General features: G+C 39.9%; 1 protein-coding gene across 3 annotated transcripts in view; it reads left to right on the top strand.

Annotated features, from left to right (window-relative positions):
• GATB (glutamyl-tRNA amidotransferase subunit B) overlaps nt 1–23,960 on the top strand; it is an 89,063-nt gene that overhangs the window by 10,218 nt on the left and 54,885 nt on the right. For 2 of the 3 annotated variants that reach the window (XM_060778844.2, XM_060778843.2), the window contains exons 3-5: nt 10,271–10,384; nt 15,962–16,160; nt 18,480–18,602. In XM_060778844.2, the coding sequence (XP_060634827.2) occupies nt 10,271–10,384; nt 15,962–16,160; nt 18,480–18,602 (436 nt within the window). The remainder of the gene's footprint in view (nt 1–10,270; nt 10,385–15,961; nt 16,161–18,479; nt 18,603–23,960) is intronic. The other variant, XM_060778845.2, reaches the window with a different exon arrangement.

The raw sequence follows: 23,960 nt of genomic DNA, 5'->3' as shown, positions 1-23,960 counted from the left end.
TACCATTTGTGAAATGGATGCATAATGCTTAGCCTATTTAAATCTACTCCCATTGTTAAAAATCAATATGAAATTCATCTTGACTGTGGTGAGTTCCCAATAAGGTCAAACCTGAGAGTTTTCTGAGTCCCAGGTGAACGACACCATTTTTTATAACTGGGAAAAAGTCAAACTGAGAAAGTGAACTGCTTAATTATTTTGAACCTGAAGTTCCATATCAATAGTTAATTAATTTACAACATTAATCTATCACCTGGGGAGTGATGACTGAAGCATGATGAGCTTAGACTGCAAAGGAAAATCATTTTATTTGCAAAAAAGGATTTTGGCTGTTGGTTATAAATTTCTTAGTTTGAGGAGTCGTAGTATTTCTGTGATGTGTCTTAAATTAGTTTTGCAATGGCAGAATAAAAAAGACATAGAAAAGTCCATTATTAACTTTTTTTAAATCCATCATGGGATTCTTAATGATACCTCATTTGAAGTAACTGAGGATGGAATGTGATAGGTTTGTTTATTTGACCCACCTTTCTCTGAATGTAACCAGTTACATACACATTGATGAATAGCAGTAACAACATCTCTTTTTCCAATTTCTGTTGATGATGCAGGATTGTCTTTATTGAATTTTTCTTTTCCACAACACCAGTATATTGTGGTCTTTATTATGCAAGATGTGCTTTCTGACAACAAGAGTGGTGAAGATTAGTGAATCAATGAACATCTAATAGCTGTTAGACATCTACATTAGATTGAAGCACCATACTTTTAGTTAATTTCTCTAATTCTATAATTTTAGAAATCAAGTCCAAGACATCATCCAATGCAAGATTAAGCACCATGTTTGGCAGGGGAACTATGTTGCCAGGTCTAGTTATTTTAAAAGTACATAGGTGCATTTTGTTGTTTCTTTTTTTTCTTTTTTTTTTTCTTTTTTGTAGATTGTCAGTCCAAATCTATGTAAATAATACAGCCTCCACGCAAAGAAATGCTAACATGTCTTTGCTTAAGCCCTGTAATGAATGTATCATTTGCAAGTCTTTTACCACCAAATTGTAAATATCGGCATAATGGTTGCTAGAGTTGGGTGGTACTGTTGTGACAAGCCACACAGCTCCGGCTACATACGTTTAGTATTAATATTTTAACATATTTTTACTCTCACTCTCTGGTTCAGATCCCTGCTTGGCATTAAAGCCCATATGGTGACCATTGGTAGGTCACACTCTTTGAACTTCAAAGGGAGAACTCCCTTTTGAACAAATCTTGCCAATAAAATCACAGAATGGGTTTACCTTATGGTCCCCACAAATTGGAAACAACTTGAAAGTACACAACATATATTTAATTATTATTAATTTATTTATTGGATTTATACCGTATCTTTCTCACAGAAAGGGATACATTTAGAGAAAGGTGTGAGTTAGTATATGGTAGTAGCCTCTTTGAAGGCAAAATAAATGAAAAAGCAATTGTTAGACAAAAAGGAAATTGCCAGAAAAAGTTGTTGCCTGTGTGTGTGTGTGTGTGTGTGAGAGAGAGAAAGGGAGGGAGAGAGAGAGAGAGAGAGAAAGCATAGAGTGTGGTAAGAACATGAAAAATGATTAGACATTCTCAGAAGCACATCATTTATCTTGAAATACAAATTAAGCCTCCAGGAAAAGTACAGTGAGCTTATTTAATGTAATTTATTTTTTATAATAAATATATATCCTACCTAGTTCCTTTATAGGACCCAAGGCAGCCTACAATGCTGATTGAAATGGAACACAGTTAAAAGTCAGTTATAATATTAAAGAACAGTTAACAAAATAGTATTATATTAAAAATATCAACACATTAAGAACAATCTTGCAACACAAACAAACAAACAACAGCATCCCCAATAAAGACCTTTCAGCAACAACCAATTAATGGCCAAAAATATATCTAAATAAAAATGATTGGGTATGGGCAGAAGTAAGGCAGAGTTAAGGCAATTGAGTTATCACAGATGGGATTTTTGAGGCCACCACCAACAAGACATCTCACCCAATTTTCCTGTAAAAGTAGTAAGAGAAAACCATAACAAAGAAATATGGAATATTTTAGCAATTGTCACCCCTGCACAAAGACCTCTTAAGATAACTATATGCCTAAACGATATATATATATATATATATGCGCATATACATGCATAGACACACAAAAACCATGTTTGTAAAATTTTTGATCTCATACAGATAAAATATGAAAACAGTAGTTTTACTTTCATAACAATTTTTTTCAATGATGTTGCCTTCAAGTCACTTCTTATAGCAAACTTAAAGCAAGTGTATGCCTTTTCTAGACAGGATTTCTTCTATTGCACATGTGACCAACTAAAGGCCCATGACCAAATCCGTCCTTTATATGGCCTGTCAGATGCTGGACTACAACTTCTGTATTCCTCCTCATTAGACATCATGACTAGAGCTGATGGGAGTTGTGATACAGTAACATCTGGAAGGCTACAATTTGTTCTGTTTAATCAGGATAGTGGGGGTTGAATTTAGGTACCAGGCTTATGGATATGAAACATGGTTTTAAACGTCCTTTATCTTTTCCCCAGACCTTATAGCCACAAGTGCTATTGGGTTGCAATTCCCATCATTTCAGTCCACATGGCAGATAATCAAAAGTTATGGGAGCTGACCTTCAATAACATCTGGAGACCAAAACTGGGTAAAAACTAAAGAACACCTGGCATTGTGTAAAAAAACATATAGTTAGATCTCTGTATCCATAAATCTTCCATCCATGGATTCAGTAGCCCTTTGAAGGTAACCATAAGACTGATATGGCCCTTGATTAAGATGAATTTGACACCCCTGTTCTACTGCCTTCCTCTGATGCAGAAAGTGCAGCTTGCCCAAAATCACTCTGTGGATTTCCATGGCCAAACAGATATTAAAACCGTGGTGTGTCAGAGTCGTGGGGCATAAAATGAATGCCATACCTGTTCACTAGTGCAATGATACTTTGAATGGCTTCATCTCCTTCCCACTTCAGTCCTTCAATCTGTCCATAAATTGAGCCTGAAAATTTACCAAGTTCTCTGGAACAAGAGTGCATGGGTCCTGCAGGGGAAGGGGAGATTTCTTCCGGGTTCTGCTCATGGAAACATTCCATCCACAGAAGCAGCTAAGTGGTTTTCAACCTGTGGGTCCCCAGATGTTTTGGCCTTCAACTTCCAGAAATCTTAACAGTTGGTAGACTGGCTGGGATTTCTGGAAGTTGTAGGCCAAAACACCTGGGGACCCGCAGTTTGAGAACTACTAAGCTAGATGCTGGCCAGGGTTGTAATCCTGCACTTTCAAGTTGCCTGTGACATATGGCAACAATACCAAAGCATTTTCTTGCAAGATTTATCAGAAGAGCTTTATCATTGCCTCCTCCTTAGGCAAAAAGAGTGGGACTTTGGTTGGTGATCCTGGATAAGTCATGTGGCTGAATAATGGTTTGAATCCTTCTAGTCCAACATACAAACCACAACAACACATTGCATCATTTGCCTAATAGATCCTAGTGAGTTAAATGCAGCTGCTTTTGAATAGAATTGTACTGTATATCTAACACAATCAAGTTATAATTAGATGACACTCCAATGCCCAGCAAAAACCTAAAAGGCTCTTGAGGCCATAATAATGATTGTTTTAATGTTTAGAAGGAAAAACTACCTGCTGAAAGTAGAAACACTTGCTGCATCTAAAATTATTCTTTTGACACTAAAACAATTTAGTTTTTCATCATTATATTTATTCTCTCATTTTGGTTTTCAAGTTAGGACTAATTGGGTCTATTCTGCCTCCAGTAAACATTTCTCTTAAATGTTATGAACTCTTTATTTAGTCCTAGCTGTTTTTCTGAAATATATAATAAACAGCCACAGTAATTACACTAAAGGTTTAATGGCAATCTGGCTAAATGCCTGAAATATATGTTTGCATCTCTTACCCAGAGCTTGGATTTTTCAGAAGGTTAAAAAATACAAGGCAAAATCAACGAAGCTCTTTTGAAGGTGAGGTGGAGTGGGAGGTAGGGGAAGATGCATGCTCTCTCTAATAAATCCCTTAAAATAATAAAATTTGGAACAGCATACCTTATTTCCTCACCAGCTTGTGGTATCTAAGAAACACACATTTCTCATTCCTAAGCAAAAGTAAACTTGTTGTACTGTTATTTCCTATTTCACTTTCCACACTCTGGCTGTATATGCGCATGTATAAGACCTAGATAACAACTAGAGCTGAGCTGTGCATTGCTAATTGTGTCCTAGAAAACACATCTTTTGTCCTCCACTCAGAAGGTCGTAGTAGAAGGGAAGACGAAAGGAAACGCATGAGCTGGAAGAGATTACTTGTGAAACTGCAGTAATCCCCCCCCCCCCCCCCGCAGCATTTCTTAAAGGAGTTACTGTCTCTGATCCTTCCTGTGAAACTGTGACAATTCTGACCACATTTTACAATTTGTCATTCAACGTGATTTTGAAAAATGATAAAGAAGATAAGCCAAAACTGTCACAGCTGACAAAACCAGACTGCACAACATTAATAACAGCACCCCATAAATTATTTTTAATAGGCAAACAGCATTAAAGGCAGGAATGGTCAGAGTGAACCACGTGCCATGGATTGTGGTTTTTATGGTATGCTTTTGTTTTGGGTCCCTGAAAATGTTTTGCCAAAAAAGGAGTGACAGCCACAAGCCATGAGAGTAAAGACAAAGATCCACCCAGAGGAAAAGTGTTCTTACCATACATCAAGGGAACCACTGGTCGCATAGGGAAGCTGATGAAGAAACACAACCTACAAACTGTCTACAGACTCAGGATGGCTTACAGCAAAACAAACAAATACAATAACACAATAATCACATATCAATTAATAAAACAATATAGAACAATACTGTGAACATAAATAAACAGTTTAAAAGATGATGAGACCTTCTAAACCCAGTATGTAACGCCGTTTTAGTAAGCAAGATCTGTCCAGTTTAATCTGATAAAATGTTCTCCTAGTCACCTCCACCATCATCTGATCCTGTAGCCCCATGTCCAAGAGTATATTTGAAGGTGTATTTAGTGTTTGGGGGTTCATGCTCCCATCCAAAGTGTTAGATTTCCTTACCTACAGTAACTCTTTTCTTGTCTGGATTAAGTTTGAATTTGATCCATTTTGGATCCATTATGAGAATAGGGGTGTTATCACCATCTTACGTCTTTTTTTTTCTTTTCATTTTGGAACTCAAGGTAGGTTACAAAAGTTAAAGCAGTTACAGTTTTAAAAATCACTTCAAGAAATAATACAAGAAAATCTATATTTAAAAATGTAATGTTTGTTTATGGGATTAATATAACTCAAAAACCACTGGACGAATTGACACCAAATTTGGACACAATATACATATCAGGCCAACGAGTGACCATCACTCATAAAAACACTGAAAAACACAGCAGAAGAGACTTAAAAAGCCATTTTTTTTAAAAAAAAATACAACGCATGCGCAAAACCACATATATATACCCAAACACACACATATACACACAAAACACATATACACAGTCTGGGCCACAGCAACGTGTGGCAGGAGATGGCTAGTTATTAGCAGTTGAATGCATAACCATTAAAATAAGAACCAGTATAAGCAACACAGTAGATAGAGAAATCCTCCTTTCCCCAACAGTTACCCCTCAGTCTTCCCAAAACAAAACTTTAAACAAAATTAAAATACTACGCAAGCTTATCAAATTATCCTGAATAAACATTACAATGATTCATTTGGAAATAAACACCCAAATCCATATGTTTTTAGAGTTGCTTTGGAACTCTTGAATTTCAACATTTTCAAACATTCAACAGAGAATACTGAAAAGTAAGACTGCTGCATCAATAAATTGACATCTGCTAGAATGGGAGTGAGAAAAGAGATTAGGTTTTGACAGTATATTTCACTTGTTTATTGCAAGTTGAGTGAGCTTATCTTTTCCAGAGGATTGAGCACTGACATGGAGAAGCAAGCGTTTTCTGCAAGATTCCATATAAAATGGACAAAGTATACCAAGCATCTACAAACTAGGAAGGAAGGAGCAACTATGACAATTTAGACATTAGATTGGGATTCCTATTATCACTTGCTGCTGGCTTTTCTGGCTCATCCTGATGTAAGCTCTACTCCAACCACATTTGATGGGCTACATTGCCTGTTCCAGGGATCGGAAGTAGTATCCAGTAGGCCTGTCGGTTTCGTTTCGTTAATTCGTTAATTCGTATTAAAATCGTTATTTTTTGCATATCCGAAGCGATATCAAAACATATTTTTAAACCCGGAAGGGTTTAAAAATATCGAAGCAGCAGCCCCATGTATTTTACGAGCTGAAGCTCCGCTCGTTAATTGCATGGAGGCTGCTGCTGAGCGCGCCATCCGGCTCTGGCTCCTCCTCTTCCTCCGGAGCCCATTGGATGGCGCGCGCGCGCTCACAAGCGGCCTCCGCGCGCCATCCGGCTCTGGCTCCTGCGCCCCCCCCTCCTCCTCCTCCTCCTCCTCTTCCTCCCAGCTGGGAGGAAGAGGAGGAGGAGGAGGAGGAGGAGGGGGGCGCCGGAGCCCATTGGATGGCGCGCGCGGGCTCACAAGCGGCCTCCGCGCGCCATCCGGCTCTGGCTCCTGCGCCCCCCTCCTCCTCCTCCTCCTCCTCCTCTTCCTCCCAGCTGGGAGGAAGAGGAGGAGGAGGAGGAGGGGGGGGGCGCCGGAGCCCATTGGATGGCGCGCGCGGGCTCACAAGCGGCCTCCGCGCGCCATCCGGCTTTGGCTCCTGCGCCCCCCTCCTCCTCCTCCTCCTCCTCCTCTTCCTCCCAGCTGGGAGGAAGAGGAGGAGGAGGAGGAGGAGGAGGGGGGCGCCGGAGCCCATTGGATGGCGCGCGCGGGCTCACAAGCGGCCTCCGCGCGCCATCCGGCTTGTGTGACTTTTCAGGGCTGTATGACCATGTTCCAGAAGCATTCTCTCCTGACATTTTGCCCACATCTATGGCAGGCATCCTCAGAGGTCTGTTGGAAACTAGGCAAATGGTGAGTTATATCATCTAATATTATCTATGGAATGTCCAGGGTGGGAGAAAGCCATTCAATGCTAATCAAGGTGACCATTACTACTGCAACATTCACACTTAGCCTGTTTGATCAAGAAAAAATTTTTTTCAAAAATGTTTTGTAAATAATAACGAAAATTCGTAAATAACAAAACATTTTTTTTGAAAGTTTTGTAAATATTTTTAATATCGAAACAAAAAAACACCCCAATTAAGAATCGAATTTAGAAACAAATTTTTTCTTGATCAAACAGGCCTAGTATCCAGTAGTAAGGAGTTGTGATGTCACTATAGCCCTGGAGAGTTATAAGTATCATAGGTGCCATAGCTGCCTTTGGCTTCGCTTCTGTGATATCAGAGCTAAGGCAGTGGGTGAAAGGTGATTGCCCGAATGAAGGTGTGTTCCTTTCTGCAGTGTGCCACCCAAAAACTGGGTCCAGCAGGCCAATGGTGGTCTTAGATTCTTACCAGTTTAAGCATTAAAATATAGAACTCTTCCAGTCTCAGGGGATATTATGTATTAGTTGTTAGAGTCCATAAGTAACACAGGATGTTTCAAAAAGATGGATGTGATTTGTAATTGCTGTATCTCTGCAACCACAAACTTGCCACTTGAAAAGGTGGAGTGTGAGATTTCAAAAGATTACCGCTAGATGCTTCTCCTACTGTACAAACAGACCCTCATAACATTCATTCACAAGATGTAACTCCACAACATAAGGTTCAATGATATTTTCTCCATTTGCAGAGGGTTTTTTAAAATTTGTTTCTGGCTCAGAATGGTTCGAAAAACAATTTTTGACTTTGTGCGTAATCGCAACGTGTTGCCGTTGTGAAATGTACTGCTTTAGAACTGGGTTCATCATTTTGAAACGCCCTGTATCATCAAAAATCCACACCACGAAAGTAAAAAAGTGTAGGAAGTACTAGCATGTAAATTGTTTGCAGCCTATACTGGATTATCTTTTATGCACTCTCCATATCTCATTCTGGGAGGAGCCCCCAGTGGCGCAATGGGTTGAACCCTTGTGCCAACAGGACTGCTAACCAACAGGCCAGCGGTTTGAATCCGGGGAGAGCGAGTTGAGCTCCCTCTGTCAGCTCCAGCTCCCCATGCGGGGACATGAGAGAAGCCTTCCACAACGATGGTAAAACATCAAACATCCGGGTGTCCCCTGGACAATGTCCTTGCAAACAGCCAATTCTCTCACACCAGAAACAACTTGTAGTTTATCAAGTTTCTCCTGACATGAAAAAAAATCTCATTCTGGAACAATACTTAAAGCCCACAGCAATAATAGAGAGCCTACAGATTGAGGCTGATATTCAGCCTCTTTTCCAGTACTCACAAGACATTTTTGCAGCTAAAATCAGGAATGACATGTTCCCTATTTTTCTGTGAAAAGAGCCAATACTTCCTTGCCATATTTATTTCATATCAGGGGATATAAACTGTGGTGGGTCTGAAATTCAGTGTTTTGCCCCTGTGAACCACAGAAGGCTACACAGTCTTCCAAATATGGCAGATCTCGGGGGGGGGGGGGGGGGACAAAATCAGAATTGAGCGGATGTACATTTCTATTTTTTAAGTGAATTCATTGATTTGCATATAAAGCCTTATTGCGGGAGGGAGTACCAACCTATTTCAAAGGTGGATTGTGATTCCAATAAATTTCTAAATGAGGCAATTCACAGTTTCTGAACCAGAGACAGGTTGATCCAAGGAGTTTAGAGTTGACTCTTTGTCTGCCTGTATTTTAAAGATCAAATAATTGTCTTTACAAAAATGAAAGATGCTTGGACAATGTCTTATTCTTATTCTCAGTATATTGAATCAAATGAACTGGAAGAAAAAAATTGGGCCATGACTATTATTGAATTTAACAATGTTATTATTATTTTTTTTACTCTTATTGGAATCAACATAAATGTTTGCAAAAGGTGCCAGCAGCAATATCCTTGGGAGGAATGAGACATTTTTTTATATGAAGGGGCTTTTGGTAGGGCTGAAGACTACAGCAGGGATGGGCAGTTATGGCCTTCCAGATGTTGATCTGCAATGCTTAGCAGTTTGAACCAGCATATTGTCAGTGATGAGGGATAGTGGGAGTTTCAGTTGAATAGCAACTCCTTCCCCATACAAAGCAGTGCAGTAGACTAATTCTTGTCTCCTTTATGGGGTGTTTGCTAAGGTAAGTGAGATAGTGTACATAAAGGCCTATCCAGTAGAGTCTTGCTTATCCAACATAAACGGGTCAGCTGAACGCTGGATAAGCAAAAATGTTGGATAATAAGGAGGGATTAAGGAAAAGCCTATCAAACGTCAAATTACATTATGAACTTTTACAAATTAAATGCCAAAACATCATGTTTTACAACACACTGACAGAAAAAGCAGTTCAATGCACGGTAATGTTATGTAATAATTACTGTATTTATAAATTTAGCACCAAAACATTGCAATGTATTGAAACAGCTGTGGATCCGGGCAGGAGGCAGACTGTGTTGGATAATACAGAATGTTGGATGAGCGAAGGTTGGATACGTGAGACTCTATATATAATGATGAGGATGATTTATAACAAAAGTGACTAGGAAGGCACTGTATTGTGACAGTAAATTCTTTTTTCCTTCCTTTTCACACTCAGCCGTCATATATAGCATCCAGAAATTAATAAGTTATCCTTGTATCAGTCGCTGTCATTTACCGACCACTTTAATTAATTGGAATGTGAGATACTGAAATGTTTGTTCATAAGTGAGTTCAGAAATCATCTTGCTGAAATGGCCCAGTGGTTGGCCTGCACTGTTGCTCACAGTGGGTGAAAATTAACTTTTCAACATTTTCAATCTTAATGTAGAAAAACAGCCCCTAAACAGAGGGTGCCAAGGCTTAAGCCTACATTCTGTCGCATGTTCAAACATATGTTTGTTCCTGAGCGAGAGATACTCCAGGTCCTCCCCCAGTCACTGTACAGGAAGATATCCTTGAGCATGAAGAATTCAGATTCTAACTGTGAAGCTTGAGTCTCCCACGCAAAAGGGAAGAGATAATTCTTCTTGATGACAAGCAAAAGGGAATCTGCCTTCTTTAAAAGACAGTGTGCCGATGAGGCATTTGTTTAAACCCTGGCATCTAAGCAAAATGCCACGTCGTGTTTCCTTAGGTTCTCAACAGGAGGTGTGTAGAAGCAGCCATAGTGACGGGCCTCGCGCTGAACTGCACCATAAACAAGAAGTCCTTGTTTGATAGGAAGCACTATTTCTATGCAGATCTGCCTGTGAGTATGTATCAAGCTTTGTTCCTTAGCAAATCGGAAGAGGGGCAAGCTTGAAGAATGGATGGGAAAACAGGCTGGGAGAAAAGATGTTTTTTGTTCTCTGCTATTGTTTTGCCCGTCCAAGCTGGATGAGGCACGGTGTCCTGATGAATAGACGTCTGTAGTCCGGCTCTTGCTGATTGAAGGTGATTGTCCTGATTGCTGACTCCAGCGCTGTGCCTCATGTTTCCAGTGTCTCTCAGTAATTGAATTGGGAGAAGGTACAGCGAGGGCCAGACTTCCTCTGTTCCCAACTAATTGTCTGATGGGGTTGAGACAAAATTGCCTGCTATTGATCTCTTGAAATTAATGTTTTACAAACACATACACACGGGCATCACGTCCATTTGCTCTGGTTATTTCTGGGGACCCAAAGAGTTCTTCAAAGCCACTAATCTCTAAAGTGAAAAGGTACAGTAGTTGATTTTCAGCTACCGTTCCTGGGTGTTACAAATTATGTTTACATTAGGACCGGACCTTCTTTGGAATCAGTACATTTGACAAAGTGAAATCCATTCAAATCCATTACAAAGTCAGGTTTTATTATTTGAAATAAGAAGTCTTCATTTCTATTTGAAATCATAATTGAATTGCTAAAGATACTAAAAGCTTTTTTAAAATAACGAAGATTAAAGCTACGCACCAGATGTGGACCAAAATGTCTTCAAAAGCCAGTTTAACTCAACACTCCTAAGAAGTGTTGTATGTTTCTACTGCTTCTGTATATCCCATTTCCTTCTAAAAGATCAGAAGCATCTTATAATCTTATTAAAATCTTATGCAGTAAAACTTAGTTGGAAATAACACATTAGAAAGAACAATGCTAGCTGTAACATATTAATTTGAGGTGAAACAAAAGTATAAATATGCTAATTTAGGTTTTCTCGAGCTGTAGCTCTAGAAATATGGACTAATCATGTGAGTAGGACCAAGAGGGTGTTAATCATGAAGAGTAGGGTAAGGTCCAAGTAAACCCTGGGTAATTTATTGAGTTAGATATAGACAATCAGCCCATATTAGATCCCATAAGGGACTTCATTGAGTCCTTGAATAATTTAGTCCTTAAAGGCAGCTAGACATCAGATAAAATGACAACAGTTTTGGACAAACTTAAGATGGAATCAAGAGACCAACAACTTTTTTATAGACGATGGAAGAAACCTCTAACTCAGTGATTCTCAATCTGTGGGTCCCCAGATGTTTTGGCCTTCAACTCCCAGAAATCCTAACAGCTGGTAAGCTGGCTGGGATTTCTGGGAGTTGTAGGCCAAAACACCTGGGGACCCACAGGTTGAGAACCACTGCTCTAACTGGTTCCTGTCCACATGAATAAGTTAAAACAAATGGTGGGAACGAGAGATAGAGCCTTCTCTGTGATTGCTCCCCGACCTCTGGAACTCCCTCCCTAAAGAAATAAAGATGACCCCTTCCCTTCTCTCCTTCAAAAAACAACTAAAAACTTACTTTTGTTCATTAGCATATGGAGAGTAGGAGGATTAGATGATGAGAGACTGCTACCAGACCTCGGATTGAAATTATTATTGTATTCGGGCTTCATTAGACCATGTTAGCCCAGTTAACATCACCTGTCATAAAACCAGCCCACATAACTGAATGAACTTTTTTGTTTGTTGGAATCTGCCCTGAATCCCCTCAGGGATATAGGGTGAAATATAGTTGTATTATTATTATTATTATTATTATTATTATTATATTAAATACAGGAAAAGTTATGCTTTTGAAAAATATAAAGAGATATACAGAACAAAAGAGAAAGCATTATGCATTATAATCAATCATTGCCAGATGTCCAGGTGATTTTATAACCTGGTAATTTATTTAGAGGGGATGACACTTTGGATGAGACCATGTTTCCCATCAAAGCTTTAGGTTCGCCACTATAAACACTCAAAGTATCAGATACTGCCCTGATAATCAGAAAGGCTATATATCTGGAATTTTAAAGTTTTCCTTAGTGCGACTTGTTTTTGCTTCAGTTAGGGTTGAAGGCATGCTGAGACCTGAATCCTATTGATTGCCTCTGCCTAGAATAAGCTACACAAGTACTGATTAAGGGTCTGCTCCAGTGAGGATTGTTGATAGGATTCACGCCTGAGTCACAGACTTCAGATAAAACAAAGGTGGCTAGCCTAGCGTGTTTACATCAGTATCATAGTTGCCATGAAATTCTCGCCCATAGAGATCCTGGATTAGACAGGGTAATGCTAAGAAAATACAAGTTACATGTATACATCAAAGCTGAGCTTCTTAGTAACATTTGCTCATGATTCATCCCAGAATAGTGGAACTGCTAAGCCATTCACTTAGGTCTGGAGTCTTCCTCTAAGAGTACAAGCCTTCATTTCAGCAGGGGCTCATGATAATTAATCCCCTGAACCCATTTTCAGTGCCAAGGCTCAGCCAAGTGAAAAACTAATAAAGGAGTATACCATAACAAAGTCATATCTACTATGATTTGTCAGGCCTAAAGAGAAAATTATTAAAAAGCAGTATGATAGACATCTTTAAATATTTGAAGAGCTGACACACAAATGATGAAGCAAATATATTTGTTGTTGGTAAGACTCGAACCAATAGATGCAAATTACGAGGGTTATCCAGAAAGTGAGGTCACAAGATTTTTTTAAAAAAATACAAAGAATTAATATATTTTAATAAAACTTACCTGGATTGTAGCATAGGTATTACAGTATTTTTCCACATAATCACCATTCAGTTCAATGCATTTTGTCATTCGTGGGATGAGTTTTTGATACCTGTCTCATATAAGTTTCCCTTTGCCCTTTTCAATTATTATTATTATTATTATTATTATTATTATTAAACTTTATTTGTACCCCGCTAGCATCTCCCAAAGGATTCGATGCGGCTTACAAAGGCAAAGGCCTCAACACAACAACAGCAAACAATAACAATACAGTACAAAGCAAATTAAAAACATAAGCAATAACAAAACATTACACCATTATGCAATAAAAACCAGGGCCGGGCCAGTTATGGGTACAGGTTAAAAAGTGCTGGGTGTGACAGGAGGTATGTTGGGATTCTGGGCAAGTGCAATGTGCAGAGAGTCTTAAACTCTAATAAAGTGCTTCTGTGACATAGTGCTGGGGGTTATCCTATTCTGGAAAGGCACATCGGAATAGCCAGGTCTTCAAGTTCTTCCTAAAGACTGCTAGCGTGGGTGCTAGTCTAATGTCTTTGGGGAGGGTGTTCCAAAGTCGGGGGCAACCACAGAGAAGGCCCTGTCCCTCGTCCCCACGAAACACGCCTGCGACGCAGTTGGGATCGCAAGCAGGGCCTCTCCGGATGAGCGAAGGGACCACGTGGGTTCATAAACGGAGATGCGGTCATGCAGGTAGGCAGGTCCCAAACCGTTTAGGGCTTTGTAGGTAAGCACCTGCGCCTTGAATTGGGTTCGGTAGGTAAACGTCAGCCAATGGAGCTCCTTAAACAGAAGGGTTGACCTCTCTCTGTAAGGAGCGCCAGTTAACATCCTGGCCGCCGCCCATTGGACCAGTTGGAATTTCCGAGCCGTTTTCAAGGGCAGCCCCACGTAGAGCGCATTATAGTAATCCAATCTAGAGGTGACCAAGGCATGGACCACCCCGGTCAAATCAACCAGTTTTCAACCAGTTTGTTCCTTTGATTTTCACCTCGTAGTCGTCAGAAAAGTATTTTCCACCAAGGTGTTCCTCCAATTTAGTGAACAGATGATAGTCACTGGGTGCAGGATCAGGGCTGTAAGAAAGGTGGCTTAAAACATCCCAACTAAATGAAGTCAACAACTCTAGTGTTGCATAACCGGTGTGCAGACGTGCATTGTCATGAAGGAGACAGACTCCTGCCGTCAGCATCCCACGATGTTTGTTTAGGATGGCTCTGTGAAGTTTCTTCACGGTCTCACAATATATTCTGTACCCATTTTGGCACATGCTGTCTTGACATTATGCCCTCTCCATAAACTAAACTGATTTATGATGAATTGCAGCGACATTCATGCCCTTAGCAATTAGGTAGCGTATTACAGTGCAAAGTTCGCACTTGGTGGGAAACGAACACTCATCTCTAACCTTCACCACAACACCAGTCGATGAGCTACAGATGACTGACACTGCTCATTTAGTTCTTTAACTTCTCGCCACATGGCAGTGATGCCAACTTCCCCTGAGAAAATTCCCTGTGAGAGTGACATTCCTTGTAACCTTACTTTCCAGATAAACCCCGTACTATTTATTTATTTATGATATTTTTATCCCACCCTTCTCAAGCCCGAAGGCGACTCAAGGCGGCTTACAGATTGGCAGCCATTTGAGGCCATAACAGTCCACAATATACAGTTAAAACATTTAAAACGACATTATAAAACAATATAAAAACCATTAAAAACATATAGTAAACGGTGTATTCCTATTAATCTCATTTTCCAGTAGCATCGTCTAGGCCATCCCATGTTTCAAACTTACATTTGTCCATTGCACTGCATTTCCAAAAGCTTGTTCAAAGAACCAGGTTTTTACTTTTTTTCAGAAGGTCAGAAGGGAAGGGGCCTATCTAGGGAGGGAGTTCCACAGCCAAGGGACCACCCCTGAGAAGGCCCTGTCTCTCGTCTCCACCAGACGCTCCTGTGAAGAAGGCGGGATCGAGAGCAGGACCTCCCCAGACAATCTTAAATTCCTAGATGATTTGTAGGGAGAGATATGTTCGGACAGGTAATCTGGGCTGGAACCATTCAGGGCTTTATAGGCTAAAGCCAGGGGAATTATTGCTAAACATGAGGTGATATCAGCTGTTTGACAGTGGAACAAATTGTCTCAGAAGGTGGCTAATTCTTTTTCATGAGGAGTTTAAAGGCAAAGGCAAGAGGAACATCTATTGAGGGTGTTTTCTTTATTGGAAGAGCATTGGACCAGATGGCCTTCCAACTCTGTGATTCTAAATGAATGCAGTCTAAACCTTTCCCCCTTTCTCATGGAGTATGTACAAAATGTCCAGTTTCTTTATTAGGGAAATATAATGGCTTCACCGCCTCCTTACACTAATGCAGGATAGAGGCTATTTCCAGGGGAGAGTTGGTATTTAATTCTTCTACTAACCACTTTTGTCCTGCCTTTGTGAGTCATTTCTCCCTATGTAGTTCCCTCATAATATGCGGAGCTGCCCTGTGCTGCATTATTGTAAGAACCTATAATGAGATGCCTAGTTTAGACAAGATAAATGTGAGTTTAGGGATCTTTGGATGGTTTAATATGAAAAACAGAGCTTCAGATAGAAAATGGAATTCGTGTTGCTTACTGTTCCTCATCGGAGTTTTTTTTTTAAAGCAAGCAATCATTTCAACATGGAATGACAAAGGAGACATCTAAGTAGAAAGATTACACCAAACTTATTGTGTGCATCATGTGAATCCATTATTAATAATTGCTAAAAGGAAAGGGCCATCTGTTGGAAAAGGAAACGATAAGTGTGGGTTTTTAAGTAGTTGATTACAATTGATGGTTAAACTTCTAAATGCAGACCGGCTACCAGATCACCCAACAGAGGCTGCCCATTGCTGTGAATGGAACATTGTCATACAGCTTGTGTGTAGGGAAGAACCAGAATGAAGTGATAACCAAGACCGTGAGGATCAAGCAGATACAGTTGGAGCAAGATAGTGGAAAGAGCCTTCATGATGATTTAAGAAGCCAGACGCTGATTGATTTGAACAGAGCAGGTAGATTTGGAACAATTTCTGGTCCATGTATTTGTATCATATTTAAATAAACAAATATGTTTCCTGCAACTCCTGAGTACGTTGCTGGGCAGTGATTTTCAAGAGTTTGTCCTGATTGAGGGTTCAAGATAAATTGAACTGATCTACATGTTTGGCAGCTTCCAGGAGGCTGGAGAGCCTGATTGCCAATTCTGTTCTTCATTTGCCATTTTCTTCAGAGGTAGATTGGTGATTGGTTCTTCACATATATGCATGCCAGGTGTTTCCAATTTAGCCAGGTTTCCTAGATAAATGGACTTGTTTATGTCCTGCCTGTCCACTAAAAAGATAGTGCTTTATACTACCTAACAAACCATTATTAAAAACAAATTAGACAATAAAACCATTTAATGATGTGATTTGTTAAAACTATGAAAATCATCACAATAAAAGACCAGTTTCAAGATATGACTATTCATTGCATTGGCAAAGGCTTTCATGGCTGGAATCGTGTTGCTGTGTTTTTTTCTGGGCTGTATGGCCATGTTCCAGAAGCATTCCCTCCTGATGTTTCATCCACATCTATGGCAGGCATCCTCAGAAGTTGTAAAATCTTTTGGAAACTAGGAAATTTGGATTTAGATATCTGTGGAACGTCCAAGGTGGGAGAAAGAACTCTTGTCTCTTTGAGGTAGGTGTGAATGTTTCAATTGGCCACCTCGATTAGCATTTAATAGCCTAGCAGTTTCAAGATCTGACTTCTTACAGTCTGGGGGAATCCTTCCTGATAGTTTCTTGTCTGGAATTCCACTGTTTTTGAGTGTTGTTCTTTATTTACCTTTATGATGTTAGAGGTTTTTTTAATCCTAATAGCCAGATTTTGTTCAATTTCATAGTTTCTTCCTTTCTGAGCACTTGATGAACCAACCTGGACACAGCACATTATTTGAGAACACAGAAATGCTGGACCACTCTAACAATTACCATATCAGACTACACAGAGAAGCCATTGAAATCAACAAGCATGTGAACAATTTCAACAGAAAGGAAGAAACCATAAAAATAAACAAAATTTGGCTACCAGTATTAAAAAAAAACCTCTAAAATCATAACAGTAAATAAAGAACAACACTTAAAAACAGGACAATTCCAGATAAGAAACAATCAGGGCCAGATAATCACCTTCCAACAAATAATTCCCCCAGGCTGTAAGAAGCCAAACCTTGAAACTGCTAGGCCATTAAATGCTAATCAAGGTGGCCAATTGAAAGATTCACACCTACCTCAAACAGACAAGAGTTGTTTCTCCTTCCCTGGACATTCCACAGATCTATAAACCCAATTTTCCTATTTTCCCAACCTCTGAGGATGCCTGCCATAGATGCAGGTGAAACGTCAGGAGAGAATGCTTCTGAAACATGGCCATACAGCCCGGAAAACTCACAACAACCCAATGACTATTCATATCTACAGACTTGGTTACAACTCTGTGGGGGACAGTCCAGGAAAACGCCCTCCTTTGTGCCTGTGACATAGTCCTTCATGGCAATAATATTCTCTTCCGGCAATTTTTGAGATCTGGACAAGTTTATAACAAAACAAGCAATTTCTTAGGCAGCCAGATCCCAAGCCTGATTGCTTTCAGAAGACTGTTTTAGCCAAGAATTCAACTGAAATGTGCAAGTGGCAGCAAAAAAAAAATGTATTTAGCCTGTGGCCCACTTTGGCCTACATAAACAGTGGAGAACTATTGGCCTTCCAGTGTTTTTCACTATAACTTCTGTGATCCCCAACCACTGGTTGTGCTGAGTGGTTTTATGTGAGCGGTGAACCAATATATCCCGAAAGCCAAACTTCTTTCACCCCAGGTGCAGATGCTAAACATAAAATCTCTGCTGCAGTATTAATGTGTGTGTAGCATCTCAAGTGAGGAAAAGCTTCCGGATGAACAAGCAGAAGAGTCACTGAGGAAAAATTAAGTACTTTTTACCTGTTGGTCTCTGCTGCTTTCTAACATCCAGAGTTGTTTCTGTCCCACTTTTGATACTCAACACACAGGTCAGCCCACAATAATGACTTTTGAGCAAACTGCCATGCCTAGAAGAACATCATTAGATATAACTTCCTTCTTGACAATAGGGAGAGATGAGTTTCTATGTGACTGTTTTGCAGATATGATCATTTTGACAGTGATTTCCTAATAATAAATGGTCTCCAAGTTTTCCTCACACAGAGACTGGGCACTTTCATGCATGCTAAAATTTTATGTCAGGATTTTTATGTTGAGATCAAAACCTGCTGTTGGAAAACCTTTTGCCTCATGCCTTCTGTCTCTGATAGGAGTTGGCCTCATGGAGGTTGTCATGGAGCCTGATATGTGCAGCGGGGAAGAAGCTGCAGCGGCCGTGAGAGAGCTCCAGCTTATCCTGCAGACTCTCGGGAGCAGTCAAGCAAACATGGCAGGTAGAGGATTCGAAGGGCATGTTTATCCTTCCCCGGTGGTAGTTTTCTCACAAAGACACTTTCACACCATCAGGCTTTACTTTGCCTTGCAGCTGCTTATCATTCAGGGTTGAAGTGGTGCTGTTTCATTTTGGATTGTTTTATTTTCCCCTTTGTAAACCCTTTCCCTTTGTCTGAATAAGGCCACTTGTGCCTCAGGTGTCTTAGAGGGAGCCAGCTGTGTCTTCAACTCAAATTCTTCTGTGCTGTTAGGCCTTTTTGAATTTTATATGATAAATCTTAGTTGGAAGGAGATGACAGAAAGATTGTGTTCTGTTTTCCCCATATGTCTGTCTGCTTGCCTTCTTTCCATATTATTGTGATGTGGATTCTTTGGAATAATAGAAAAGGTAGCATTTCAAATAAAAACAACCTGTCTGTGGGTTTACCTTAGATTTCTGCCAGTAATCCTGGGACTCTTGCAAGTTAAAATGGTTTGGGCTTAAGTTGAAGGTGAACATTCACCATCAAACTTGTTATTATTCTTGATGCATTATGTGTATATGTCTTTGTGTTAAAGGTAAAGGTTTCCCCTGACATTAAGTCTAGTCGTATCTGACTCTGGGGAGTGGTGCTCATTCCATTTCTAAGCTGAAGAGCTGGCGTCATCCATAGACAGCTCCAAGGTTACGTGGCCAGCATGACTGCGTGGAGCAGTGTTACCTTACAGCAGAAGCGGTACCTACTGCTCTACTCACATTTGTATGTTTTCGAACTACTACGTTGTCAGAAGCTGGGCCTAGCAGCAAGAGTTCACCCTGCTCCCCAGATTTGAACTACCGACCTTTGGGTCAGCAAATTCAGCAGCTCAGCGGTTTAACCCACTGCGTCACCAGAGAGCCCATCTTTGTGTTACTTGTCTAATAATATGTATCAAATTCATATAGTACTTCAGCATAATCTTGATGTTCTGCAAACTCCTGTAATATAATGTAGTAATGAATATTCATGTTTCTCCTCAATTTGATCATCAACCATTCTGTTATTATGGACTCATAGAGCTGTAGCATTAGAAGGTATACCAGAGTATCACTGGTCCATCCTTTATCAGATATATTGGCTCTCTTCTCTTTCCATTATATCCTTGCCTTACACCCACACCATTTGCAGAAGCAATAATAATTACAGTAGTGTCTTGCTTATCCAACAGAAACAGGCTGGCAGAGCGTTGGATAAGTGAAAATGTTGGATAATAAGGAGGGATTAAGGAAAAGCCTATTAAATGTTAAATTACGTTATGCTTTTACAAATTAAGCATCAAAACATCATGTTTTACAACAAATCGACAGAAAAAGCAGTTCAATACACAGTAACATTATGTAGTAATTACTGTATTTACGAACTCCCACAATATCTGCTTTGATCTGGGTTATTGGGTCCACATTCAGATAATATGGGATATTCTGCCTTTATATTCTGGAATATAGGGCTGTGTGGAAGGACCCTCTGTTTCAATAAATCAGCTCTAGGTGGGACTAAAATTAGATTCAGCCCCATGAAGGAGGTTCTGGACAGACTTGTTGCAATGGCAAACAATCATGGCTTAGAATGGATCAAAAGGTGAAGACTATTAAGCTGCCAGCTGCTTTTGAATTTATTTATTTTTTACACGGAGAAGCTTCAAACAGCATTATCCTTCTTTCTCATGGTTATTTTGCTCATCTTCTGTAGTAGATTCATGTAAAACCTGACCAGAGGCCTGCAACTTGTGATATACTCTCAGTGTATTGCTATTTCCCATGGCTGAGCTTTGGCTGCAAGCCTCATGACTTTAAAGTATTTTCTCTGCCATGCATCAAATTCAGCCATGCTCATTTTTCAAGTGGCTGTATTTGGGGGTATTTTATCTTTGGCTGTTCTGTTATCTGAGCAGATTTCCACTGGTGATGTACTTGCCCCTTGTGGTTGCCTATCATTTATGTGTCTGGAGAGAAAGGTTGAATTTGACATCCACCCCTTGTAGTAGGAAGTGCCTGCAGTGCACTAAAACCAGGGCCATGACTTCTTTGCAAGGTAATCAGAAGAGATGATGATAAAGTGAAGAAAATGTAACTCACGCCCTACCTTTAGCCTTATGAGAGGCTCTGATAGTAGAATCAGCATGTGGCCACTACCCACAAATCTGGGGTCTACATAAAAGGATGGCGAAGGCATCTGTTGCCAATAGGCTATCGGGAGTTCATCTGTGGACAGAGAACTGAAAAGTCAGACATTCCTTAATGCCTGTCTAGTCCATAAACAACACTGAAATAAAGGATAAATCAGTGCAATGGCAGAATTCTGCCACCTGCCTGGATTTTGAGATATTCAGTAGACACTCTGCTGCATATTACATCACTCTGAAAGGTTAGGTTGCTGAACATATGAGACAATGAAAATGAAGCATGTCATTAATAGGCTTCCCAGCATATCATTAATAGGCTTCCCAGAAGCAGTCAAGACTGTTATTTCATCATGCCTCTAGCTTTTCTAACTTTTATCAGTCTGTTTTTAAATCTGTGAATACATGCTGGGGCCTGTATGCTGCAGGTCCATGATCATTCTGTGTAGTTTGATCTTAGGCACTCAATATCTCATTAGGAATGGAATTAACATTTGCCATTAATCATTTCCCAAGCAAAACATGGATTTACTGTCTAGGGAAACCCAGTCGGGAAGAATAATGATGAGAAATTTATGCACTTTGTGCCAGCGTTTGCCCATTTGTAGAGAATTATTTTATGCAGAAATGCAGATATATACACTATATTACAAAGCCCATGTTTTTGCATAAAAGCTTTTCAAGAACAGGTAACAGAGAATTTTGCATAACATGCTCATTTTGCATTAAAGAAAACATTTCAGAAACATTGTTTTTCAGCATTAAAATTGTATTCTTTTGCAAAATTGTGTATTTTGTGTAAAATATATTCTTTTCACAAAATATATCTTATTTTATCTAGAGCCAGGGTTTTTGTGTGAGAACTTGTTTTCCAAACAAAAAGCAGTGCTTGGCAAAATCACTGAACATAAGCTTTTTATTATTATTATTATTTTAGCCCCCGGTGGTGCAAGGGGTTAAACCCTTGTGCTGGCAGGACTGCTGACACCCTGTGTCATCAAAAGTCCACATCACAAAAGTAAAAAAAGTACTGGAAGTACTAGGAAGTAAATTGTATGCAACCTACACTGGATTGGGTTGTTATACGTTTTTTCAGGCTATATGGCCATGTTCTAGAGGCATTGACTCCTGACATTTCGCCTGCATCTATGGCAAGCATCCTCAGAGTATGTGAAGATGCTTGCCATAGATGCAGGTGAAATGTCAGGAGAGAATGCCTCTAGAACATGGCCATATAGCCTGAAAAAACCTACAACAACCTAGTGATTCCAGCCATGAAAGCCTTCGACAATACATCTACACTTTATGCGCTCTCCTTATCTCATTCTGGGAGGAGCCCCTGATGGTGCAATGGGCTAAACCCTTGTGCCAGCAGGACTGCTAACAAACAGGTCAGCGGTTCAAATCCGGGGAGAGTGGGTTGAGCTCCCTCTGTCAGCTCCAGCTCCCCATGCGGGGACATCTGAGAAGCTTCCCACAATGATGGTCAAAACATCAAACATCCAGGTGTCACCTGGGAAACATCCTTGTACCAGAAGTGATTTGCAGTTGCTCAAGTCGTTCCTGGCATGAGCAAAAAAAGCTTGTTTTGCCGTTATTAGAATTCAGGAATTATTGTGAAAATGGAATAATTTTAAAATGTGCCTTGAGGCCAAGTTGTGGACTTTGAGGTTTTGATATGTACTCAAAACCCCAAAGTGTACATACCTCCCTGGATAACTAAATGGAACCAATGACTTCAACCAGTGGTCTTCTTGCTTTCTACACTGAGCAAACCTCTCTCTCTCTCTCTCTCTGTGTGTGTGTGTGTGTGTGTGTATGTGTAACATTGAACTTTTGTTTTGCAGCATATTTTGGGATGCTTATTGAGTTACCCTAGGAAACTGTCAAGAGCCATGGCTCATTGTGGGTTGCACACTACATTTCATGCACGGTGGTATGTACTGCTAGGACCATTGTGGAGAACTAAAATGTTGTTCCGGTTGTTTGGTTCTTTTACCAGGTGCCTAATACATATTGAAGGAGCTCAAGATTCACATTTATATCGACTTATGATGGCAGGAGTACCATTTGAAGGGTACTATATTGAATAAAGCTTGTACAATAACATAAGAATCATAGGAGCCTCCTTTGTGGGGAGGAAAGGGATAGTTACTGGCTTTCCTTTCATCCACGCACTTAGTGACAAAATGCCCTCTCTGCTACACTCCTTGATACTTCCTCTTGGTTACTGCTTTCTGACAATGACACAGAAACATGGAAAATGAATACTCCCTATCCTTGGAAAGTGCCCTTGAAAGGATATAACTTTGAATGGATGCTCATGTTTTTCCCTTTTACAAATTTAATACACGCGGTGCTTACCACATTGTATAAATAGCCAATTCTTGCTTTACTTCAAAGAGCATTAACTTAAGTGTAGATAAGAAGAAAGGAATAGAAAAGGTTGCTTATTTTTATGTAGTTTCACAGTAAAGTATTTATTTGGATAATTTATATTGCTTTACCAGCTCACCAGGGTTTGCTTCAAAAGGAGGTGGAAAAGGAGAGAGAGGGATTGTTCATCGGGACTCTTCAGATTGTCTATTCCACCCCTTGTTCAGTGCCAAATTGCTTTAGGCATCACGTCATATGAACTTATATGTATTATATTTTTGGCAGTTGGGAAGGATACAAAATTGTATTTGTGGCAACAATTACAATTCCTTGAGGGCGAAGGCAAAAACAGGCCTTTGACACCTGTCCTTGAGCTGTAAATTTTCAAGGACACTTGAGTAAATCTGTTCTAACTGTTATTGGTTTTATGACAAAGCTCTGTGAAACCCTCAAAGAATAGTTTTGTGCTAGTAAAAAACAAAACAACCTTAGAAAAGCCATCTTCTGTTTCGATTCTTTGAGGCTTCGCCACTTGCCATTAAGATGTTTGCGTTCTTCTTGGTAGAGCATGTCCAAATAGTTCCATCTGGTTTAGTTAAACTCCCAGGAAGCAAACCTAGAGAAAAGTGGTGCCATGTTGCGTAATGCTTGCACAACTGTTTTCCATATGAGTTGTGCCACTATTTTTTTCTGGCTATTTCCTCTTGCCAGGCATTTTTACCTGAGCCATGAAAGCCGCCTGTGTTGTGTTTCCTATAAGTTTTTTTAAAAAAACTTTCATCGTAGAATATGTATAGCTTAGAACAAATCTTATACAGTTCCAAAGCAATGCATGATGGATT

This window comes from Anolis sagrei, chromosome 5, assembly GCF_037176765.1.
Source record: "Anolis sagrei isolate rAnoSag1 chromosome 5, rAnoSag1.mat, whole genome shotgun sequence".
Taxonomy (NCBI): domain Eukaryota; kingdom Metazoa; phylum Chordata; class Lepidosauria; order Squamata; family Dactyloidae; genus Anolis; species Anolis sagrei.
The sequence above is the reverse complement of the archived record's forward strand: the minus strand, read 5'-3'. Positions and strand labels throughout refer to the sequence as shown.